We start from the raw sequence: 25,139 nt of genomic DNA, 5'->3' as shown, positions 1-25,139 counted from the left end.
CCAGAGTGACTCTGTGCTCTGTTAACACCTTACATGTTCAGTATCATGGTTAAAAGCATGAACTCAGGATCCAGTGTGTCTAAGATTGAATCCTGGCTCTGCCATTTACTAGCTGTGCCACCCTGGGAACTCATTTCTCTTTGTTTCAGTTTCCCCATATGTAAATGCCAATAATAATGGTGCTTACTTCATAGGGTTAAAGTGAGGATTGAATTATTTAATTCAGCGATTCTTCAGGTAAGATCCATGGACCAGTGGCCTAAGAACTTGTTAGAAACACAAATTCTCAGGTCCCAACCCACATCTACTAAATCAAGAACTCTCAGGACAGGGCCCAGAATCTGTGTGCATGTGTAGCGGGGGGGTGGGGGTGGGGTGGGGGGTGGAGAGTATTGTTTTTATTTATTTTAGAGAGAGAGAGTAAGATAGAGAGAGAGAAACATCAATTTGTTGTTCCACTCATTTATCCATTCATTGGTTGATTCTTGTACATGCCCTGACCAGGGATCTAACTCAAAACCTTGGTGTATCAGGGCAACGCTCTAACCAACTGAGCTACCAGCCAGGGCCAGAATCTGTGTTTTAACAAGCCCTGTGGGTGATCCAGATCCACACTCACATTTGACAACCACTAAGTTAATATGTTAAAGCATTTAGAAGTGCTATGTAAGTCAGATAAATTTCAGAGGGAAGGTGGGGGTGGGGAGTGAGTGGGGAGAGAGATTAATCAAAGAACTTAGATGCATATATACATGACCTATAGACACAGACAATAATGTGGAGAAGACCTGTGGGGGGAGTGCCGGGGGGATGCCTGGTGGAGGGGTTCAACGGGGGGGGAAAAAGGAGGACAACTGTAATACTTTCAACAATAAAGAAAAAACAAAGTGCTATGTAAATATTACTAGTAATGATGTTTATTTGGGGGAGTCTGGGAAGTATGATTATTGGTCATTTTTCTTTTTATTTATTTTTTCCTAATTTTTCTATAAAGACTGTGAATTATTTATATAAAAAGCAAATCAATACTTTTAAAAATCTCACTAAGGAAAAAGGCATATTCATGAATAACTACAACTCAAGATGGTCTGGGGTAAGGACCCCAAAAGTAGTACAAGATGTAATAGGAGTTAAGAGGAAGGAAAAATTTTAATACAACTAAACTTATTCCAGAAAATTTCATGGAGGCCATATTTTGCCAGATATTAAAGAATAAGTAGGCTTCTAATCAGTTAAAATAAATGGAAGTGTGGGGGAGGACTTTTTAGACAGGGGAAATAATAGGAATAAAAATATACAGGCCAAAACATGTAAAATACATACCTGTTGGGCTCTTGTAGCATTTATATGAGGCTACAGAAGAGTTTAGAAATTTAGGCAATTTAAAGTTTCCTTACAAAATATGCTGCCACTGGATAAGGAATGACTACAGACATGATTTCCTTACTCTCTGAGCTCCAGGAAGGCTCATGAGTGAAGATGACGCTACCCAACTCCCTTCAGATTTCAGCTCTCTGTTCAGTCTCCTAAACTCACTGGGGCTAACCTTTTATCCCCTTCCCAAAAGGGCATGGAGAGATGTGGAGTCAAGAGAGAAGGGACTGCAGTGCACCTCTGGAGATGCAGAAGGAGGGTGCACACCTGCTCTTCTCTCCCTGGCCATCAGGAGTCAGCTCCTTGTTTAATGCAACACTGCCTCTGTTCTGGTTTGCACCATGTATGTGTGGGTGGTTGGGTGGATGGGTGGATGGATGGATGGATGGACAGATATATACACATGCATACACATACATATATATGTATACATGTATATATTTTAAACTATTATTTAGTAAAATAAGTAAATATTTTTATATAAATTATATTAGTTACATAAGTTTATGTAAGTTAAATAAAAAAGAAGAAATGAATGATCCCTGTAATACTCAAAATGCTAACAGGCAGAGGAAAAATAAAATGTATAGATAATAAATTTTTACTCCTAATTAAGATTTGATATTAGCAACTAAAACACTGTACATTATACTTTAAAAAAAAAAAAACACACACACAGAGAAAGGAGACATCTGTAATATCTTGAACAATAAAAAAAAACAAACCAAAAAACAGGACTAGAGAAGAGGTGAATACTTTCCACTGAAGATATGAAATCTATTGAAGATATGAAATCTTCCATATGTATGTTTTATTTACCTACCTACACAGTAAAGATTCTTTTATTTTATAAGGGGGGAAAAATACATGCATAGCATAATTTTGTTCATTATCTAAAACATATAAAGTCCAGGAGGGCAAGATTTATCTAATGTTTCAGTTTCCCAGTCTACCTGTGGAAAAGGGGGTGGGTTGATTATTTTTCAGTGTCAAGATTCTATGGGCACATATCTAACAAGAGTCCTTATAAAGTGCTTGACTTAAGAAAGTACCAGAAATTGTTCCAATGATGCAAAGGAGAGAATGATGGGCCAAGAGCTGGGGATAAGGGACTAGAAATAATCACCGTCATTCGGCTGTAAGGGAAGTAATGAAGTGTGCAACTCAATCAGGCATTTAACAAGTGAAGCCCTGTAAGCATAACTAAATTTCAGGAACATATATTTAATGTATTAAATAGCTCTTTAATTCTTTGTGAATCAGCTTAGTTAAGGAAGAGTATAAAAGGCCACTGAATTGAAAGCCAAAAGTTCCATGTCCTTGAATAAATCTATTACTCTTTAAGGCTCAGTGTCCACCTGCTTAAATTTCCTCACAGGGTGAGAATCAGATACAAACTATGTAAAAATGCTTTGTAAACCACAATGCACTACATAAATTACTTACTTAAAAACTCATTTTAAAAAATAAAGTTTTCTTTTCCTTGTGCACCCAGGCCCAAAAGAGGCAGCTAGCAACCATAGATTGCATTGTAGCTCCTAACATGTAGCCCAGGGCTGGTCGCTGGCAGTGTTTGATATTGACCTGCACCAGAGTCCCTCCCAAGAGGCCCCAGAACCAACCTAACCAGTGCATCACTTCAGACCACATCAGAGCACGACCTGAGTACTTCCTAAGCAGCATACCAAATGGAGGTCCCTTCAGGCACCAGACCCTGCTGGGGCAAATTCTGTTTTGTGGGATCAACCCCCACACAACAGCTCATACACTGTGGTCAAAGTCAATTCTTACAGTCAGTGAGCCTGAGAGTCAGTTCCACTTATGAATGGGCCAAGAGCAATCAAGACTCAACTACAACAGGAGGGCTCGCATAACCCACACAATGGACACTTCTGGATCACCCAACTCAGGTGATCAGGGAAACTGTGCCTCTGAGTCCCACAGGATACCTACTACATAAGGCCACCCTATCATCAAGACAGACAGACATAGCAGATCTACCTAATAAACAGAAACACGTACAAAGATGCTGTCAAAATAAGGAAACAAAGAGACATGCCCCAAATAAAAGAACAGGAGAAATCCCCCCAAAAAACAACTAAATAAAATAGAACCATGCAATCTACCAAATACAGAGTTCAAAACAATGGTTTTAAGGATGCTCAAGAAACTTAGGTAAAGAATAGATGAACTCTGAGACTTCAACAAAATGATAGTAAGCATTAAAAAATTACATTAAAAAAAACATAAAAAAGAACTAGTCAGAAATGAAAACTACAATATGTGAAATGAAGAATATACTAGAAGGGATCAACAGCATATTAGATGAAGCAGGCAATCAAATCGGTGATTTCGAAGACAAGGTAGCAGAAGCACCCAATCAGAGCAGCAAAGAGAAAAAAAAATGTTTAATGAAGATAGTTTAAGGGATCTCTGGGACAACATAAAGTGTAACAACATCCACATCATAGGAGTTCCAAAAGGAGAAGAGAGACAAGGGATTAAGAACCTATTTGAGGAAATAATGACTGAAAACTTCCCGAACCTGGTGAAGGAAAAAGACACACAAGTCCAGGAAGCACAGAGAGTTTCAAAACAAGACAAATCCAAAGCGGCCCACACCAAGACACATCATAATTAAAATGGCAAAGGTTAAAGACAAAGAGAACATCTTAAAAGCAACAAGAGAAAAACAGTTAGTTACATACAAGGAGACTCCCATAAGACTGTTAGCTGATTTCTCAACAGAAACATTTCAGGTCAGAAGGGATTGGCTCAAATAATTCAAAGAGATAAAAAGCAAGCCCCTACAACTAAGACCACTCTACCCAGATAGGCTATCATTTAAAATTGAAGGAGAAATAAAGAACTTCCCAGACAAGAAAAAGCTAAGAGTTCATTACTGCCAAACCATTATTACAAGAAATGTTGAAAGCACTTCTTTAAGAAGAAGAAAGAAAAGAGGAATATAGTCATAAAGAATAAAATGGCAATAAATATGTAACTATTAATGAACACTTTAAATGTAAATAGATTAAATGCTGCAATCAAAAGACATAGGGTAGCTAAACATATAATAAAACATGACCCATATATATGCTGTTTATAAGTGACTCACCTCAGAATGAAAGACACACACATACTGAAAATAAAGGAATGAAAAATGGTATTTCATGCAAATAGAAACCAAGAAAAAAAAGGTGGGGTAGCAATGCTTATATTAGGCAAATTAGACTTTAAAACAAAGGCTATAATAAGAGACAAAGAAGGACGTTACATAATGATAAAGAGATCAATCCAACAAGAAGATAGAGCCCTTATAAAGATTTATGCACCCAACCTAGGAGCACCTAAATATATAAAGCAAATCTTGATGGACATAAAGGGAGAGAGTGACAGTAAAGCAGTCACAGTAGGGGGTTTTCACACCCATTGACATCAATAGATAGATCTTCCTGAAAGAAAACCAACAAGAAAATATTGGCCTTAAATGATACACTAGATCAGATGGATTTAATTGATATCTTCAGAGCATTTCATCTCAAAGCAGCAGAATATACATTCTTTTCAAGTGCCCATGGAACATTTTCTAGGATAAATCACATGTTAGGACACAAAACAAGTCTCAATAAACTTAATAAGATTGAAATAATATCAAGCACCTTCTCTGACCACAATAGTATGAAACTAGAAATCAGTTACATGAAGGCTAAATAATATATTACTAAGCAATGAATGAATCAACATTAAGATCAAGGAAAAAAAATCAAAATACACCTTGAGACAAGTAAAAATGCAAACACAATAACCCAAAATCTATTGGCCCCAGTGAAAGCATTCCTAAGAGGGAAATTCATGGCGATACAAGACTATCTCAAGAAACAAGAAAAATCCCCTGGCCAGGTGACTTTGTTGGTTGGAGCATCACCCTGTGCATCAAAAGGCTGTGGGTTCAATTCCCGGTCAAGGCACATACCTCAGTTGCAGGTTTGATACCCGGTAGGGAGTGAGTGAGCGTGTGTGCATGTGTGTGTGCGTGTGAAAAAGAAGAATGAAATCTTACCATTTGCAACAGCATGGATGACCTAAAGGGTATTATGCTAAGTAAAATAAGTCAGAGAAAGACAAATACCATATGATTTCACTTACATGTGGAATCTAAAGAGTAAAATAAATAAAATAGAAACAGACCCATAGAAACAGAGAACAGACTGCTGGTTAACAGAGGGGAGGAGCTGGGGAGGCTGGGTGAAAAAGGTGAATGGATTAGAAAGTACCAATTGGTAGTTAGAAAATAGTCATGGGGATGTAAAGTACAGCATAGGGAATATAGTTAATAATAGAATAATAAATTAAAAATAAAAATAAGGTTTTCTACTATTAAAACCATAGCTAATAATAACAAACTACCAAGTAATTTTTAAGTGTTTTCATTTTAAAGATGTGGATGTTAAGAATTTAACATCACAGCCTTTGCCAATAGATTCTTTAGGTTTATACTAATACAACCAATGGAGGAAAATGTACATTTTCAAGGTGTTATTTGGTCAAGCAGCAGGATTTTAAATGGCTACTACTGATCATTTAAGAGATTAGGATCTCCCAAAAAGCCAAAATGAAAATTTATACACACACACACACACACACACACACACACACACACACGCACACACACTGTTCTGGGAACCACTTTTGCCAATGCAGTTCTAGAATCCTCCTGGCAAACGCCTGGCCCTAAAAGCAGAGAAGGGGCTTCTAAGCACAGAGACATGCAGCCAGGGGTCTAATCCATTACGCCTTCAAAAGGTACGTATGCAATCTATGTAATCTGTGTAGTGTTTTAAGTCCTGGGATGGTACAAGACTTGACAGCATACAGAAGGCAAGCAGATAGTGGTTTAACCTCTTTAGGTCTGTATAAAGTGTGGATGAGTCTCCTCTGTGGAAAACTGATTAAGAGATTATACGGAAAGCACTGCCTTATACCTGTGGCACACGAAATACTCAATGAATCAAAATTAGTATCACTAGGAAAAGCAGAGTATCTTAGTTATCTTTGCCCCTAAGGTAACAGCCTTGCTCCTTTAAATAGCATTTTTAAAAATATGTTATTATTGATTTTAGAGAAAGAGGAAGTGAGAGGGAGAGAGAGAGGGAAACATCCATCAGCTGCCTCCTGCAAGCCTCCTATTGGGAGTTGAGCCCACAACCGAAGCACATGCCCCAACTGGGAATCAAACCCGTCACCTCTTGGTGCACGAGACTACGCTTAATCAACTGAGCCACACCGGCCAGGGCTAAAGAGTATTCCAAACAGCACTAGGATTTCTCCCAAATCATTTCACAACAAAAATAAAATATGAGAGGTCATTTTATTGTGGGCAGCAGGAGACAGGGAGACAGTAACACTTACTTATCCAGTTCCTGACATTAAGGAAACTTTGTTCATTTGTCAGATCAAAAAGCAGAAGAAACCCCATAGCATCTCTGAAGAATGCTGTTGTCAGGCTCCGAAACCTAGGAACATAAAAGCAGATTGGTCACCTAAACCACGGCCCCACTCCTGAAATATAGAGCTGCCAGCAGTGCCCTCAGCCTCTCACAGGAGTTCATCAATAATAAATTAGATGCTTAATAACCTGCCATTGTTTCTAATAACGTCACATTATACATGCCTATTATAGCTCTTAGTTACACAAAATTTAGTGAAGTATGTGATTTTGACACTTTAACAGTATAAAATTATGAGTATAATCAATGATATTAGGTATCCTACAAAATATAATCAATAGCTATCTAGAGCAAGAAAGAATATTTGAAATATATCTAGACTTTAAAAATATGCCAAATTATATATGAAATTTTCTTTTAAAATAAAAACAACCTGTATAAATTTTTAAAAATTTAAAATAAATTAGATAATATTCCAAAAGTGTATAAGACAGTCATTTATCACTTATATAAGTTTGTGTTAACAGACCATGTGATTGGAAAACCCAGCCTGCTGGACAAGTATGACAAGAACTAGTTCATGATCCTTTAGTCTCACCCAAGAATTTATTGTCCAACTAAGAGTTCATTAGACCCAAACAACGATGCTCGCTGTGTATGTTTTCCTTGAGCTGTGAAGCTTGGCTTAATCTGACATTACAAAGTGTTTCAAGACCTTTTGATTTCAATCTCTCATCTCTGATGAACCATTTCTTTGGCTTTAAGGTGGGAGTAGTAGTGGCTCAGTCCCTATTTTCTTGGTGCTCTCTCTTCCAAGGCTTTATCCTGCTGTCTCCCCTCTGCCTCTGACAGTCAGTTTCCTCTCACTTTGCCCTATGCAAAGCCTCCAACAGACAGGCTCCAGGGAAGAAAATACTAGTATGAATTTGTCATCTAATCTTCTACGTTTTCTTAAACATTTCTAATAAATGTTTTTACAAAAATAGTCCTTATCTTTTAGAGATGCATATGAAATAATCTGATATTTGTAATTTGCTTGAAAATGATTTGGGAGAGGGAGTGAATAGGAACGAGATGTAAACATAAAATAAGATAGGCCACATGACCGTTGAAACTGGGAAATTAATACATGAATTCATGATATTATCCTCTCTATATACCTGAAGTTTTCGATAACAAAAATTTAATAAACAAACAAAATCATTCCAGGAACCTGTGAAGAAAAACAGAAACCTTAGCTAACTAAAAGCAACTTTATATCAAGATTTCATGTGACTTACTTTACTCAAGCATCTTCTGATCGTATGAGTTAACTCCAATCAGATTTTCTACTAGGTTTCAACAATCAGGTAAGAATAATACATACAGAGGTTGGTAAAAATAGGTTTACAGTTGTGAGTATGTAAAACAATTTATTCTTGTATTATTATTTATTAATTATTGTATTATTTTCCCATACAAACTGTAAACCTACTTTTACCCCACCCTGTATAACTCTAGCTTTTTTGTGGCTAAGCAGGTAGCAAAAGTCAATGGAGAAAGTGTTCAAGCCTTTTTTAAAAAATGAAGAAAAGTAAAAAAATCCTTAAGTAAACTGGTCCATTTGAAAAGGATTCGTTTCTCCTTTGATCTTGTATGAAAGAAAGCCACCATTATCAACTCAGACTGATAAATCTCCTGCTAATTTGGCAGCATGTCTTCTCAAGGTGCAAATCAACTAATCAGCTGGCTTTTCCCTGCTCAAGTCACTGTATGAAAAGTGTAGCTGTTCTTTCCTTTCCTTCAGTAAGGAGCACAAAACTGAAGATCTCATACCTCTCCTGCCCTGCTGTGTCCCATAACTGCAGGTGGATTCTCTGGCCTCTGCCAACGGCTCCATCTGGCCCATTGGCTCTGTACACCTAAAACAGCAAAATAAAAGAGAACTTATGAAACCAGTGAACCCTTCTTACTTTCCTATTCAGTATAACTCTAGCATAAACTTCTAAAAAAAATCCCATTTGGAATATAACCTTGTTTGTATTTTATTACAAATAATTGTTTTTGGATAATACAATAATTTGCATTAACATATATACACATATTATATATTTTTATAAATATATTATGAAATATATAAATAACACATAATTCCTATAAAATAATAATAATCAGCTCACCTTTCTTCAAAGAATTCTCAGGTCACTCATTTCAAAAAATATTACCTTTCTATGGCTTTTCCCATCCCATCTTTAAAAAATACTCTTAAAACAAATTTATAGGAAGTATCTCTAAAAATCTCTTTCTCCATAAAAGCAATGAAAACACTGGCACAGACTGTCAAAATCAACTTTTTCAGAACTCTGAATATCAGCAAAAACAATAAGCTTTGTACTGTTTTAATCCTGTTCTCATCTCCCTCTCCCTGTCTCCACAGTAGTCCTGAAAACCAACAGATACATAACTATGATAGCTGTCAATACCATCAGTATAGCAGCCACTGAAGGCAGTGGAGGTAAAACAGGTTTGGAACTGTCCTCTAAGTCTCATCCCCAGAGAACTGAAAGCTGCCTGTAAAGCTCCATTCCCAGGCCTTGTCTTTATTTTACCTGACTCAGAGCTTGCTCTATGAGAATAACCCTATCCTTAGAGCATTGTTGAAAATAATCAGCAGCAAGTATTTAACATCACAGCTACCAAAAGCAAAACTACCACTTGGGGCTAACAAAAATCTAACCAAAAAGACTTTTAAAAAGTAAAAACAGGAAATAGGATGTCCATAGGGAGATTTGAAAAGCTCCAAAATATTCATTGGAATCTATTAGGCCATGCTCATGTGTAGGGCTCTATATGTGCCCAGAAAAGACCTGAAAAAGCCCTAATCTCTCACCTCTGACTGAACGTGAGGCTCTTCTCAAGCATGAAGTGAAGACTAAGGCAGACTTATAAACTACCTACAGGAGCATTATGCATATGTCACAACAGACACATACACACAAATACACATATACAATCGCTCAGAAAAGATGGCTTTCTGATTTAAGGAATTTGAGAAATGCTCTGTCCATTCATTAGCTGACCACTAGGTTAACTAAGCAAAGACTTCAGGAGCTGCATAAAGAATACACTGTACAGAATTAGCCCAGGAATGTCACCAAACAAACAAACAACAGCATAAATAAATAAATAATCAAACATTTAAAAAAAAAAAACCCTCAGGAGGGAGGAATCTGATTTCCAGAGTTGCCATGTTATATTATTTTAAATGTCCAGTTTTCAACAAAAGTTATGAGACATACAAAGAAACAAGAAAGTATGGCCCATATACTGAGACAAAAGCAACCTATAGAAACCATTCCTGAGGAAGCCCAGATGTTGAGTTTACTAGACAAAGACTTTAAATCAGCAATTATGAATATGTTCAAAGAACTAAAGGAAATCATGTCTGAAAAATTAAAGTATGAGAATAATGCCCTACTCAATACAGGAAGTCAATAAAGAGATGATAGGTGATAGATGATAGATAGATACATGATAGATAGATGATAGATGATAGATAGATGATGATAGATGATAGATAGATAGATAGATAGATAGATAGATAGATAGATAGATAGATAGATAGATAGATGATAGATAGATAGATAGATGATAGATAGATGATAGATGATAGATAGATGATAGATAGATAGATGATTGATAGATAGATAGATAGATAGATAGATAGATAGATAGATAGATAGATGATAGATAGATGATAGATAGAAAAAATAGAATATTATGGTATTCTACTACATAGAAGAACAATCCAATATTCATCAAAGGAGCTCAGGAGCAGATCTAAACTGGCAGAAAAAATAATCACTGAATTTGAAGATAGGTCGAGATTATCTAGTCACAGAAGAAAAAAAGAATGAAGAAAAATGAAGAGTTTCAGAAACCTATGAAACACCATCAAACATACCAACATATGCATACTGGAAATCCTATAGAAAGAGGAGAGATTGAAAGAAATAAAAAAAAAATTTGAAGAATAATAGCCAAAAATCCTCCCAAATTTGAAGAAAAACATTCATCTGTACATTCAATAATTCAGCAAACTCCAAGAAAGATAAAATCATAAAGATTAACTAGATACAGAATCATCAATCCAAAGACAAAGAAAGCATCTTAAAAGCAGCAAGTGAAAAGCGATACATCACATATGAGGGATCCCAATAAGAACAAGAGCTGCTTTGTTATCAAAAACAATCGAGACCAAAGGCAGTAAGATGACACAATCAAAGTGCTAAAAGAAAAAAGACTATCAACCAAGAATTATTTATCCAGCAATGCTATCCTTTAAAAATTGAAAGAGAAATTAAGACATCCCAGATAAACAATAACAGGAAATGATCACTAACAGAACTGCCCTATAAGAAATAATAAAGGCAGTGCTTCAGATTGAGTTAAAAGGACACTAGGCAGTAGTTCAAATCCACACAAAGAAATAAAGAGCACCAACAAAGGAACTACATAGGTAATTATAAAAGACAGTATAAATGTATTTTTGTAACTCCTTTCTTTCACCCGATTAAAACACAACAGCATAAAGTAGTAATTATAAATCTCTGTATGATAGTAATAGTGCAAAGGAGGGGGTAGAAAATGGAGCCATATAAAAGTAGAGTTTTGTACAGTATTGCAAGTAAATTGAAAAAGAAATTTTAAGAAGGAAATTTTTAAAACAGAAATTAAGTTGGTATTAATTTATATTATATTGTTAAAAATTAAGGCGATAGGTGTAACCCCTAGGGGAACTGTTAAGAAATAATTTTAAAATATATAGTAAATAAGTGACAAGGAAATTAAAATGGTTTACTAGAAAATATCTTTACAACAAGAAATAAAGCAGTCATGGAGGAGTAGAGGAACAAAAAAGAGATAAGACACGTAGAAAACATGTAGCAAAATAGCAAACATAAATCCTACTTTATTAGTAATTATAGTCAATGTAAGTGAATTAAAGACTAAAATGAAAGGTAAATATTGGCAGAATAAATTAGAAACATGATACAACTATATACTATCTACAAGGGACACACTTTAGATTCAAAGACACAAGGAGATTCTAAGTAAAAGAACAAAAAAATATACCATGCAAACAGTAATCAAAAGAGAGTTGGAGCGGCTATATCAATATCAGACAAAACAGACTTAAGACAAAAATTATTAGAGACAAAGGAAGGTATTTTAAATGATAAAAGGATAAATCTATTAAGAATGTATAGGGATAAATAAATAATGCAACAATAATATTTAGAGACTTCAACACTCCATTTTCAATAATGGATAGGACAAGTAGGCAGATGAATGAGAATATAGAAGGCTTTCACAACACTGTAAATGAACTAGACATTACAGACATCTACAGAACACTTTACCCAACAATTGTAAAACATAAATTCCTTTTAGGTACCCATGAAACATTTTCAAGGATAGACAATATTTTAGCTCATAAAATATACTTCAATAAACCTAAAAGACTGAAATCATACAAATTATGTTATCCAACCACAATGGGGTAAAATTAGAAACCATCAACAGAAGGAAATTTGGAAAATTCACAAATATGTGGACATTAAACAATACTGTCTTAAATAACAATGAGTCAAAGAAGAAACACAAAGGAAACTAGAAAACTCCTTCAGATGAATGAAAACAAAATATGACATACAAAAAAATCATCAAATTAAGCTAAAGCAGTGCTAATAGGGAAATTTACAGCAGTAAACACACATTATTTATGAAAGGAGAAAGACCTCAAATCAATAACTTAATGGTCAACCTTAAGAAACTAGAAAAATAAGAGTAAATTAAACCCAAAGCAAGCACAGGAAAAAAATGAGAGTGGAAATAAATGATCTTTTCTTTGAAAAGATCAACAAAATTGATAAACCTTTAGCTAGACTGACCAAGGATAAAAATAGAAATTCAAATTCTTAAAATCAGTAAGGAAAGAAAGACTATATAAAGGAATATAATTAACAATTATATGCCAAAAAAATTAGATAACCTAGAAGAAATGGAAAAATTCCTAGACACAGCTACTGAAACTACAGAACAGAAAATTTGGACATGTAATCGATAGGGAGACTGAATTTAGTAATCAGAAAACTTCCCACAAAGAAAATGCTAGGCCCAAATGTTAAGTATCTAAAAAAGATTAAGATACTTAAAAATAAATTTAACCAAAGAAATGTAACATATACTCTGACAGCTATAAAACATTGTTGAAAGAAATTAAAGATCTAAATAAATGGAAAGACATCCCATGTTCAAGATCAGAAGACTTAATATTGTTAAGATACTAATACTCTCCAAATTGTCCTATATATTCAATGCAATCCCTATCAAAATCTCAACTGGCTTCTTTGCAGAAATTGACAAACTCACCCTAAATTTTAAATGGAACTGCCAGGAATCCAAAACAATTTTGAAAAAGCAGGACAAAGAGTAAGGACTGATATGTGCCAATTTCAAAACTTACTACAAAGCTACAGTAATCAAAATAGCATAGTACTGGCATAAGGATAGACAAAGACTAATGGAATAGAATTGAGAGTCCAAAAATAAACCTTACATTTATGGTCAACTGATTTTTTATAAGAGTGCCAAGACCATTCAATGGGAGAAAAAATAGTCATTTCATGAAATGATGCTGAGACAATAGGTTCACCACATGCAAAAGAATTAAGTTGGACCCCTATTCACACCACACCCAAAAATTAGCTCAAAATGGATCATATACCTAAATGTAAGAGCTAAAACTATTTGCATATCATATATCTAATAAGAACACTTATCTAGAATATATTTTAAACTCTTAAAATTTAACAAAAAGCTCTGGCCAGTGTCACTCAGTTGGTTGAGCGTCATCCCATGCACCAAAATGTCACCGGTTCAATTCCCAGTCAGGGCACATGCCTGGGTTGCAGGCTCAATCCCCAGTAGGGGGTGTACAGGAGGCAGCCAATGGATGTTTTTCTCTCATCGATGTTCCTATCCCTCTCTCCTCCCTTCCTCTCTCTCTAAAATCAATAAAAACGTATTGGGTAAAAAAAAGACCCAGAGTGGGTAGCAGAGAAGGAATGCTTCTGTCCTGGAGCCAGGGACACTGTATCTTTCCCAGGTAGAACATGTTCAATGGAAGGGTCTTGCTCATTGATGTCCTGACCACTTGTTGATCTGCTTCATGGTAACAGTCAATTTTTTTAGCAAGAAATATAGTTTATGGGAAAAGCCATCTTCATTCCTCTGCAACTCTGACAGAGTGACCTCCTGTCTTCCCCTCCACCACCAGAATATTTTTTAGTTTTGTGGTCCCTCAAAAAACAAAAACAAAAAATGAGCCTCTTCCCTCATCATTCTACAGAACTTCTGTTCCCCTTGTTACTTTCCAATCAACACACACTACCAGGATTCCCACTCCTATTCCAACCTCACCCTCCTGGCAGCAGCAAGTTCTGCCACTTAGCGTTCCATGTGGGATTGCTGAGGCCTTAATTAAGAGAAAAGTCATTAAGAATGGTATCAGCCTGGCCAGGCGTGGTTCAGTGGTTGAGTGTGGGCCTAGGATCCAGGAGATCGCCAGTTCAATTCCTGGTCAGGGCACATGCCTGGGTTGCCGGCTTGGTCCCTGGTCAGGGGAGTGCAGGAGGCAGCTGATCAATGACTAGCCTCTCATCATTGATGTTTCAACTCTGTCTCTCCCTCTCCCTTCCTCTCTCTGAAATCAATAAAGATATATTTTTAAAAAAAGAAAAAGAATGATAAAGGTAGAAGAAATAGCTGACAAAACAGGGGTATAAGGGGCAGGATGCTTTATAGGCTTCATAACAAAGGTAGACAAATAACTTTGTGGAGTTCAGAGGGAAGATGCAAGCCAAAAAGGTATCAAGGGAAAATGAAAAGAATCTTCCCTTTTACTTCGTCTGCCTGGTTGTATATGAAATGTCCCTCAGCACATCCTTTTAAATTACATTGCCCAGGTTGAACATAATACGCTTTAATATGTACCCTTTAAACTTATTTTATTTTGAAATATTTTTTATTGATTTTTAGAGAGGGAGAAAGAAGGAGAGAAACATCAATATGAGAGCAATACATCAATCAGCTGCCTCCTGCACGCCCCCTACTGGGGATTGAGCCCACAACCAAGGCATGTGCTCTGACCAGGAATCAAACCAGCAACCTTTTGGTGCAGGGGACAACACCAAACCAACGGAGCCATACCAGCCAGGGCTGTACCCTTTAATTTTAGATTCAACCTTTGTCTTCCTTAATTCCTACAAAGTAAACTAAACAGACAGGCAAATGTGGACTCAGAGGTTACATTTTTATATAGAAGAATATAGGACTTACCACTCTCTTTTCCCTGAAATCAATGCCCACTGTTGTAATAAATTTGGAGTTGAATTTACCATCTGTGTACTGGTAAAGTACACTGGTCTTCCCTACTCCAGAGTCTCCCAAAGCTAAAAACTTGATGAGATAATCATAGTCTCCATCAGACATAATGAAGAACTCTGGTTCACCTGCAAAAAAAAAAAAAAAAAAAAAATTGCAAATTTACTGAAAATCCATTAGAAATAGTAAATCTTCCATGAATAAAGTGACCTACTTTAGTATCCAGGTCAACAAGTACTTCTATGTAACACCTATATGCCTGAGTATTCTGTGAGGGGAGGATTAGATATTATTCACTGTCTCCAAGGACCTAACAATCTGCTAGAAGAGATGCTACTGAAATAGTAAATAACTAATATTTTAGTTTAAATTCAACGTGCATATTATAGTACTGTTAATACAAAATGTTCCACATGAGAATGATAAACAAGAAGGTAATGATCATTAAGTCTAATATGCAGATCATAGAGAACAAAAATTAACAAAATAAAAAAACAAAAAACGAAAGGAGAATGTTACAGAAATAATGCCAATTCTCAGAGCACAAGTGGTTCTAATTCCCCCCTCCACCCACTTCTTTTTCAGAGTCTCCTAGTGCTGGATCCTTGGCTTTTCTCTCTTTTTACTTGCACATCTAGGCAACTTCACTTATCCTATTAATTTTCACATGTCATTATAGTCCCTTCAAAGACAATGCTAAGTTATCAAGTAAAATTTGGCTTGCAGCTTCTTTATATATTATTGTTATTATCATTACATGCTACATATTAAATCAGACTTTTCTGGACTTGCCTGCTCACCCGGGAACTGAGTTCCAGATCAGAGCAGTCACTGCACAGAGACACATGGAAGGGCTCATATACCTACACTTGCCTTGGTATTCTAACAAGAAATGTTACCAATTCAGCTCTTTGATGGTGACTAACACATAAGTCCACTTTGGAGAAGAAAAAGTCTCACTTTTACCAGCAAAACTTAACCATGCTTATTTTTTATCCTTTGCAATCAGCACTTTACATGATTTTTTAATTATCCTCTAAATAGATTCAAACTATTCAAATTTCAATCTGACTAAAAATGTAGTCTGTCTCCCAGGAAGGCTTCTTTCTATCTCCCATTTCTAATACCAATAAACCCTCCTGAAAATAAGAAAAAGAATCAGCTATCTCCCTACCACTGACAACTCTACTTGCCCATTCAAACACACATACTCTCCCACCCACCCACATGCGGCAGACTCCCTCCAGCAGATGCTGCAACTGGACCACAAGTCTCAATACATCCTATAGATCCATAAAATTAATAAAAACTCAGGCAAGGATGTTTATCAGTTTTGAAGGTTGCTTCCCCAACCCCACCCTCAATTTGGTGACTCACTTTATGCTAAAAAAATCCTGATTGCTGTGACCCAAGAGCCACTGCCATGTACTTCCTCGGAGAGCCTGAGTACAGATCTGTGACTTTACATTCAGATACGGCTGGTCCGACAATAAGGGCAGAGCCTTGACAAACATTCATAATTCTATTTGCACACTATAAAGAGTGACACCTAACAGATGATGGCATCCCTATGTTACGGCTTCTGTGTTCACAGGTGCAGGTTGCTGGTGTTAATGGTATATAGCAGAATACTTCTCCAAAAGATCACCACTTGGGTACAAATGAACGTTTTAGTATGTCATATCGCAGCATCTCACTGGCTCCAAGTTATTCAGAAATATGAGCTAAGAATTGAAAAGTAGGTCCAGATAATGTTTAATCATCTTGGGGGTTCCCCTCAAAATGAATGAGGAACAGAAAGGAACTCCAAATTCTGCAATGACAGTGATGCAAGAAGACATGGTGGCTGCCTTATTTCCTCTTTACATTTAAGGTACAAAAGAAAATGTTACGAATGGCATCGCTATTCTAGAATTTTCTAAACCCATTTGAGTGTTATTTAAAGACAGATGAGCCCTGGCCAGTGTGGCTCAGTTGGATGGAGTGTCATCCCGTACACCAAAAGGTGGCAGGTACAATTCCCAGTTAGGGCACATACCCAGGTTTCGGGTTCGATCCCCAACCTAGTTTCTCACATACCAGCTACTCAGATGTCTTTCAGCCTTGTATTTTATGTTTCTATTCTATGAAAAAGAAGATAATATACACTATCTCACAGCAGTGTTCTAAGGACTGAGTGGGATACTCCTTGTGGAGTGCCCAGCACAATGCTTGGCATATCCTGGGTACTCAGTAACTGTCCGCTCACTCCTTTCTCTCCATTATGGACAGATCAGACTGGCTCTGAAGACCTAGAACAATTTCTGAAATTGCGACTGGGAAGCTCAAAACATATGTTTAATAACACAAAAGACTGCTGACTGGCCCAGGGTAGTAGTATTTGTCCTAAACTGGCCATAGTAACCAGGCTCGTCTGGGTTGACCAGAAGTCTGAAGAGTAAGGAAGCAGCAAGGAAATAAAAGGAGTCAGGGAACAGGCAAGTCTTCAAAGTGATAACGAGGATTTTTTAGGGTTTGGACAGGGTGTTGATGGTGACAGGCTCCTTATCTGGATTTGTGGTCCAGACAGTCAAAGCCTGGAATTAATGGAACTGCTCCATCTTTCAGCAGAAAATAATCCTAATTCATAGCAAATGACAACCCCCCCAAACCCATCCTGCAGTCCCACATGTGGTTGTCCCACCCCTGCTGATCACCACTAAGTGAAGGTAACTTCATGTTAAGGTTCAAGTGCTGGTAGGTTTTCATAAAGAACCAACTTCTCATAAAAAAAAAAAAATTATTGTTTCTTAGTTTTGTTACTCAAGTCCTGAGCATTGTTTTGGGGGCCTGTTTTCCAAAAAGAAAAAGAAAAATACTACACTCACCAAGTATGGAAATAATATAAATTATTTTTTATGTCAGCATTTTAGAACAGGGGGAAACTGTAAAAACACACAGTACAGAATTTGACATTTGGGGCACCCAATGCTATATACATTTTGTGTATAGCATTTCCAGGATGTAGTACAGCCTATGGATGCTCGGAAGCAAGTAATCAAGGCTTCCCAATTGCATTGCTCTTGCTAAAAATGAGTGGGAAACCTAGGTCAGATGCCCATGGGTCAAGCGCTTCCCATGCATTAGCGTAACAATGCTCATCGCAGCCCCAGGGCAGATGGTAAACACCACACATGCTTCTACCTTCAGAAGGCTCTCGGTGCCATTGTCACAGGTGCTGCAATGAGGGGTTGAGTAACTGGGTCTTGGGCAGTCTACCCACATGTTAGCATGGGCTCAATGCCAACACATTGTTGAGAGACAGAAAAAATTGGAGGCTTTATTAATTCTAATGTGCATCCACTCTTATTTTACCTTGTTTAAAAATGGAGTGAGTCTTAACATTTCAGTCTTACAACCCATGACACCTGACGGGTACTATTAAATCAGGGGGCACGTATGGTTGTGTGAAGACCTTTGATTGGCACCCTCTAACAAGATCAAGAATGCACCATCAACACATTTTAGATATGATGAAGCATAACAGTAACCCCATCTCACATGGCTCTTGTGAGGATAGAGTTAGTGTATACATGTAAAGGTTAGAACAGTGCCTGGCACACATTAAGTCCTATGTAAGTATTAGCGGCTATTAGCATCATTATCTAGCAATCTAGCTTCCAAAGAGCAATATGCAGACAACAGTCCTTTCCCAGAACAGTTAAGAAAGAACTGAGTCCTTACACTAACATTTAGTAAGATAAAAAATAAGGATCTATGAAGAACACTTGAACCTGAGGTCATTTCTTTAAACTCTGTACCTTCTTGAAGAAGTAGCATGTAAATACCTCAAGGAAATGTCTCCTAAAAAGTTAAGAATGCTTCAATTTGGGAGATGCAACAGACTTTCTTATTCAGCTCACTTCTCTCTCTCCTCCTTACACAAATATTTTTTCAAGGCGCTCTCCACCCTCACTCTCATCGGATTAACAATAGAAAGCGAGGAACACCCACTTCCTCAACATGTACTTCGTGGTGATAATTGCCTGGTGAGAGAAAGTCACCGATCTTCCTTATTTAAAAAAATAAAACACATTTTAATTGGTTTTTCATAGAATAAGATAGAAAAGAATGGTTTTAGTTAAGAGTAAAGGGTAAAGATCTATTTCTTCCTCTCTCTCTCACTCACACACAGACACAGACACCACAGCCCAAATTCTCCATGAAGCTTCCTATTAAAGTCAGTCCTAGACTCCAACCTTCAGATTCCCTATCAAGGCAGAGTCATTCCAAAACTCCTCTAGATAGGCCAGCCATTTTTCTTAGAAGGCAAATTTTCACTCTATCACCCATGGGGTGGGATGATATTAACCGAACTGAACAACTACCATGTACCATGTACAGTACTAAACATTAATGACTTGATTTTATCTACTTATGATCCTTAAAGGGAACTTAATGTATGTACAAGATTTACACTATATAGGGTGTATTCAACTTCTGACTCTTTGTGTAACATGGTCCAAGTTCTTCAAACTAAGCTCCATTCTTTCAACTGTAAAAATAGAGATAGCATTACTAACCTCATTGGGTTATTTTAAGAATTAAGTGACATAAACCACAGAAAGCTTTTAGCCATACCAATAGCTTCATCAAGTTCTTAAGAGCAAGGCATGTAATTTTATAACCTATTCTTAATGTAACCAGTATCTGAACCTTTAGAAAAATCAGAGAGAAATTCAATTTAGGTGTAATAGCTTATGAGGTCTCTATCCATCACAAAAGCTACCTTAGTATTCCAATCTAACCATGAATTTTATCTGTGTGATTCTGGGCAATTTCAGATCTGGAGTGTTCATCAGACGAATGCTCTAATTTCCAGAACAGGAAACTGAGGCCTAGAGAAAGCGAGTGAATGGTCTACAATCAACCAGCTGCTGAGATAATTCCATGTCTTCTAAATTCCAATACTATATTATTTTCTAACATACCAAGATTTTTGTTTTCTCTGTATCCCCTCCTTCAGAGCCAAGAGCCTCAGTTATAGCTGCTTTGATTCAGGAATCAAAACTTTTCTGAAGAGACATTTGATAACGTATCAAGACACGGTGTCAGCGGCTATGGTAGTAAGTTGCTTTATGACGAAGGCTTTGGACAGAGCGCCATTGGAATGAAGGACCTGGACTTCTGCCCCTGCAGTGCCTCTGTCACAAAACCCTTCGTCCCAATGGTTCCCTCATAAATATAATACAGCATAACGTCAAAACTCACATCACCCTGCTTTTTCCCCGCAGATATGTGCACAAGTCGCGCTTTTGTCATCCATGTGAAAATGCAAAAGGAATCGAAACGTAAAGCTCAATATAGAATAAAGAGAAAGTTTTAGAAAGAGAAACATGAGGTATATTGTAAATAATTTTTTTACTGGAAAATGTTTTGTATTATTGAGAATGGTTAATAAAATGTCATAATGTTCCTACACAGTTCATAGACTTCAACTGTCCTAGCTGATGCCTGTGTAGAAATGAGCACATGTGAACATAACTATTACTTTTCAAATAACAGCACATAACATCAGCATGTCTGAGAACCACATTGCCACATATTCCTTCAAACATTTTAATGTCCCCTTATCCAGGGATGCATCTGGAGAAAAAGTTTCACATACCAATGACTGGCACAGAGCTATAAAGTCTATCAGTGTTTTTTAACTTTAATGTTAAAAAGCAGTAGTCTTGCCCTGGTCGGTTCGCTAAGTGGTTAGAGCGTCAGCCTTCAGACTGAAGTGTCCTGGGTTCAATTCCAACCAAGGGCACGAACTTTGGTTGCAGGCCCGATCCCTGGCCCCGGTTGGGGCGTGTGCGGAAGGCAACCAATTGATGTGTCTCTCTCACATCGATGTTGATGTTTCTCTCCCTCCCCACCCCTCTCAAGAAAAGCAGTAGTCTTTTCTTGGTTTTCTGTGGTGCCATTGTTGACCCATCCCTGGCATCCTGGAGGATACATATAATAGAGACAGAGGAGAAGGGGGAGAGAAGTCATACAGAGTGGGGCAGGACAGGAGGCATTTTCTAATGTACCAACATAGCAATAAGAGCCACTTGTGTTTAGCAAACAAGCCCCGGTATGACTCCCTCGGGCCACTGCAATTCCAATAGCTTGAAGTGAAACACATCAACTTTCACTACAAAAGCCAGACGTGTGCTGTCAATAGTGGGGCTACCCTTTCCACAAGAGGAGACGGCCTCTGCCCTTGGTGCCTGTGAGCTTCCTCCTCTCAACTTCTGGTCTAGGTATGAGTAGATAGGTTGAGAGTGGAATAGATGAAATTGTAAACAAAAAGTGTGTCTTATTTGTGCAAAGGTCTCAGGCAGGGAAAAGCAGAAGTTGAATGGCTTTGAAAAACAGAAGGAAATTGGAATCTAGCTCTTCTTTGTCTCCTCATTGAAAATGAGTTTGATTTTATCAAAATTCAGAATATTCTATTGTAACTGAATTAAGCACTCACCTACAACCTATGATTCATAAATGTATTCCTATCATACAGAGTTTTGTAGTAATATCATAGGTCCATCCTTAACAATGAAGGGAGATGTTCATGGATAAAAACTGACAGAACATAAACTTGCATATCTTTTAGCTTAATATTTATAAATGTGCCTGCTACAAAGGAATATTCCATTTCCCCAGTTAAACAAAGTAAAAAGACTGAGTTCTAGCAGATGGTGATATTCCAACATAGCAAGTAATTCAGAGAAAAAATAAATTATCTGTAAATACTATTGAATTAAATGTACATTTCCAAATATTTCCAGGACATACAAATTTATCCTCATTTGCAAAATCTTCCTTCAGACATTTGAAAATTCTTTACAAGTATTGAAGAGAAAAGACCAAGATAAAGAAAAAATAAGCAGTCTCAACCCTGAGTTGACCTACTATTGCTGAAATGTTATCATCACCTTTGCAGGTGACCAACATAACCCAGTAAGCAAATAATACAATCAACTAACGATACATTAGGTAATAAGAAGCATGGAATGATTCTTGAAAGCAAAAAATATTCTTCTGGATGACCACTGTCAATGACTCAAATGAGATATTGAATTTTCAAAAAATTTATGGAAACCATTGATTCATTTATTCAAAAGATGTTATTTGTTGTTCAAGCCTCTTTTACAATCAGAATATGATTGTGTATAGGAATTTATGGAAAGCAAATTTACCAAAACACTGGGTGCTATATTACTTACAGTTTGTGAGGAGCACCTCCCATTTTATAGACATAGGTAACAGGAAAAAGGGCACGCTACAGAACATGTCATTTGCAAAATAGAGGCAACACAGTAGCAATAGGAGTGGCTGTTTGGCTTGCTGAGTAATACCTCAAATAATGTGAAAGCACCCCCATAAGGGACACAACCATGTGTCACGGCAATGGAATGGCCAACCCATGGCTAAATGTGCTTCTTAATGGCACCGTGCAGCAGGGACGTCTCTAAGAACTCAACAGAAGTATAACATCTATAGTCTACTCCCACTCAGAGGTTGCTTTTTGAGAGCACACAAAGGACAGTAATAATAGGTTTGGGGTCAGGGTCTCCTAAATTCACAAACAGGACACCACCACCTACCTGTGTAAAGTGAGCAGCAAAATGCCGGTGGAAATCAATATATCAGAGCCGTTCTCATTATTACAACGGATTAAGGTTTCCACACTGATCATACGGCTTCAAGCCTGGTGTTTTTCCCACTATAGCTTAAAAATGACACTGAAACTTTATAAAACTCAACTGGACTGAAAATATTTTCCAAAAATGGAAAATGACTGGTAACAGGGGGGATTCTGCTATTAACAAGCTATGAAGAGGTCAAGTGACAAGGTGGAGGCTCTGTCAGAGTGCCACCAAACGCCCGGGCCTGAGGCTCGAAGGTGGAACTGGAGTGACAGCCCTGCTCGCACACCCTGGGCTGTGAGGGCGACAAATCAAGTATCACTCAAACAACTTGCTATCAGAACGTGCATTTCAAGGTCACAAAACGCAGAACACCTTTGCATTTTTCACCTAGAAATGGGAGCCTCGTCCTCCCAGGACATGGGGCATGCGTGGGAAGGCCTTCGACCCACACAGCCTGGCTCCCACTTGCACCTCATCTGCCTCAAGTCTCTCATGTGCTGCACTGCAGGAAACATGTCAGTCTGTCTGGGAAACACACCAAATCAAGAAGCAAACCACTTCACTTCGTGAAGAAGCAATGATGCTGCGAATTTCAGTCCAAGAAAAAATTTAGGATGGAAAAAAATCATGAATTAGAAGAAGCGAGACCAGTTGAAGATAACTGCCCAAATAATAAAAATTAGATAAATATCCCCAAGTTTGCAGCAACTGGGGAAAAGGACTCCTTTATCACTGCCTTTCTTAAAAATATGAGAGTATGCATTGACAAGAGAAAAATTCTGAGATGCTCTATATTAAATTACAGCAGGCTGGAGGGTGAGAGATACAGACAAGAGTTATCGATTAGTTAATAGCTATGGGTGAACTAACAATAGACTTCACAATCCTGAATGTATATTGGAGCTTGGAATCAACTTCCTGGGGGCTATTACCCGACCACTAGATGCCACCGCTCCCTGCTTATGCACGAATTTTCGGGACTGTTGCCCACCGCCAATCAAAAGTAGTGAGTATCTCAAAGGGTACAAGATTGTGCCCAGAATATGAAACAATGCCCTCCCTCCCTTTCCAGACCCAACCATTTGCAAGCTAGGATATTATTTTCACTGCAGCTTTATAAGGGTGATTTTTACAGTGTGCTGTAATCACTTCCCTCACTTCTTACACAAAGGACATAGACCACACTTGAACATTTCTGTGATGCGAGTTGCTGTAACTGCAGACTTTGTAGGAACTGTGCATGGTGAGGGCATCCACCCCACTTGGGAGGCTAAGTCCCATTGGTTTGGCACACAGATATTTAAAGGCTGCCGAGATGCACCAGGTCCGACTCCACTTCCCCTTCTCCCGCCTGGCCCACACCCTGGCCCTTGCTGACCGTATCAGAACACTCTTGGCCCCAAGGAATATACTCTTACTAAAGGACACCAGATGCCATCTCCTCACAGCTGGCTTTCTGTACCACAGCCTAACATCTACCCGAAGACACCCGCATGTTGGGCTTTAACAGCCTCGCTTCTATTTTTTTTAATTCATTTTTTTTAGAGAGGAAAGAAGAGGGAGAGAGAAACATCGATGTGAGAGTAAAACACCCATCAGCTGCCTCCTGCACACCCCCTATGGGGATCGAGCCTGCAACCCCCAGGCATGTGCCTGACTGGGAATCAAACCTGCGACCTCTTGGTTCATGGGTCGATGTTCAACCACTGAGCCACACTGGCCAGGGCTAACAGCCTCGGGTCTAACCATTACCCATGAACCACGGAATTTCAACTCTCTTTTTCCTTTTCGGACTTTCTCATCCCTCACCTCCAGTGTGTGTGTGAAAAAACTATATACTAACAACCGGTGAGTCAGTGAATACATGTTTTCCTTGTAGCATGGTGAGCCGCCGTGTTCACGTCGGGGCATGGGACCCTCCTCAATAAGCTCACGTGCTGCCCTGTCTTCAGGGACCTTTCCTTTTCCAATAAGGAAGTTTCCCCCCAGCTACACCTGGTGACAGAGCCATTTAAGGAAACCTGAATGATTCTCAATACTGTGCCAATTCTGGTTTTACCATAATGGTAGTGAAAAGGAAGCATACTGCTACAAGTTGGTGACAAGTTAAAAATATTAGTATCTATAAATATTTCCACCATGTACCAACTTAGTCCTTTTAAAAGCACTGAAATACTTCTGCATGGCTAAGGAAACCATCAGCAAAATGAAAAGACAGTCTACTAAACGG

The 25,139-nt window shown here is 37.8% G+C and overlaps 1 protein-coding gene across 2 annotated transcripts in view; it reads right to left on the bottom strand.

Moving 5' to 3' along the window:
• Positions 1-25,139, bottom strand: part of RAB27A (RAB27A, member RAS oncogene family) — a 77,923-nt gene that overhangs the window by 12,445 nt on the left and 40,339 nt on the right. For both annotated transcript variants that reach the window (XM_016224931.2, XM_087821377.1), the window contains exons 3-5: positions 15,207-15,379; positions 8,640-8,725; positions 6,787-6,890 (exon numbers count right to left, since the gene is read on the bottom strand). In XM_016224931.2, the coding sequence (XP_016080417.1) occupies positions 6,787-6,890; positions 8,640-8,725; positions 15,207-15,359 (343 nt within the window). In that variant the 5' untranslated portion in view covers positions 15,360-15,379. The remainder of the gene's footprint in view (positions 1-6,786; positions 6,891-8,639; positions 8,726-15,206; positions 15,380-25,139) is intronic.

This window comes from Miniopterus natalensis, chromosome 1 (assembly GCF_054644295.1).
Source record: "Miniopterus natalensis isolate mMinNat1 chromosome 1, mMinNat1.hap1, whole genome shotgun sequence".
Lineage (NCBI taxonomy): Eukaryota > Metazoa > Chordata > Mammalia > Chiroptera > Miniopteridae > Miniopterus > Miniopterus natalensis.
Note: the sequence above shows the minus strand (reverse complement) of the source record. Positions and strands in the feature narration are given on the sequence as shown.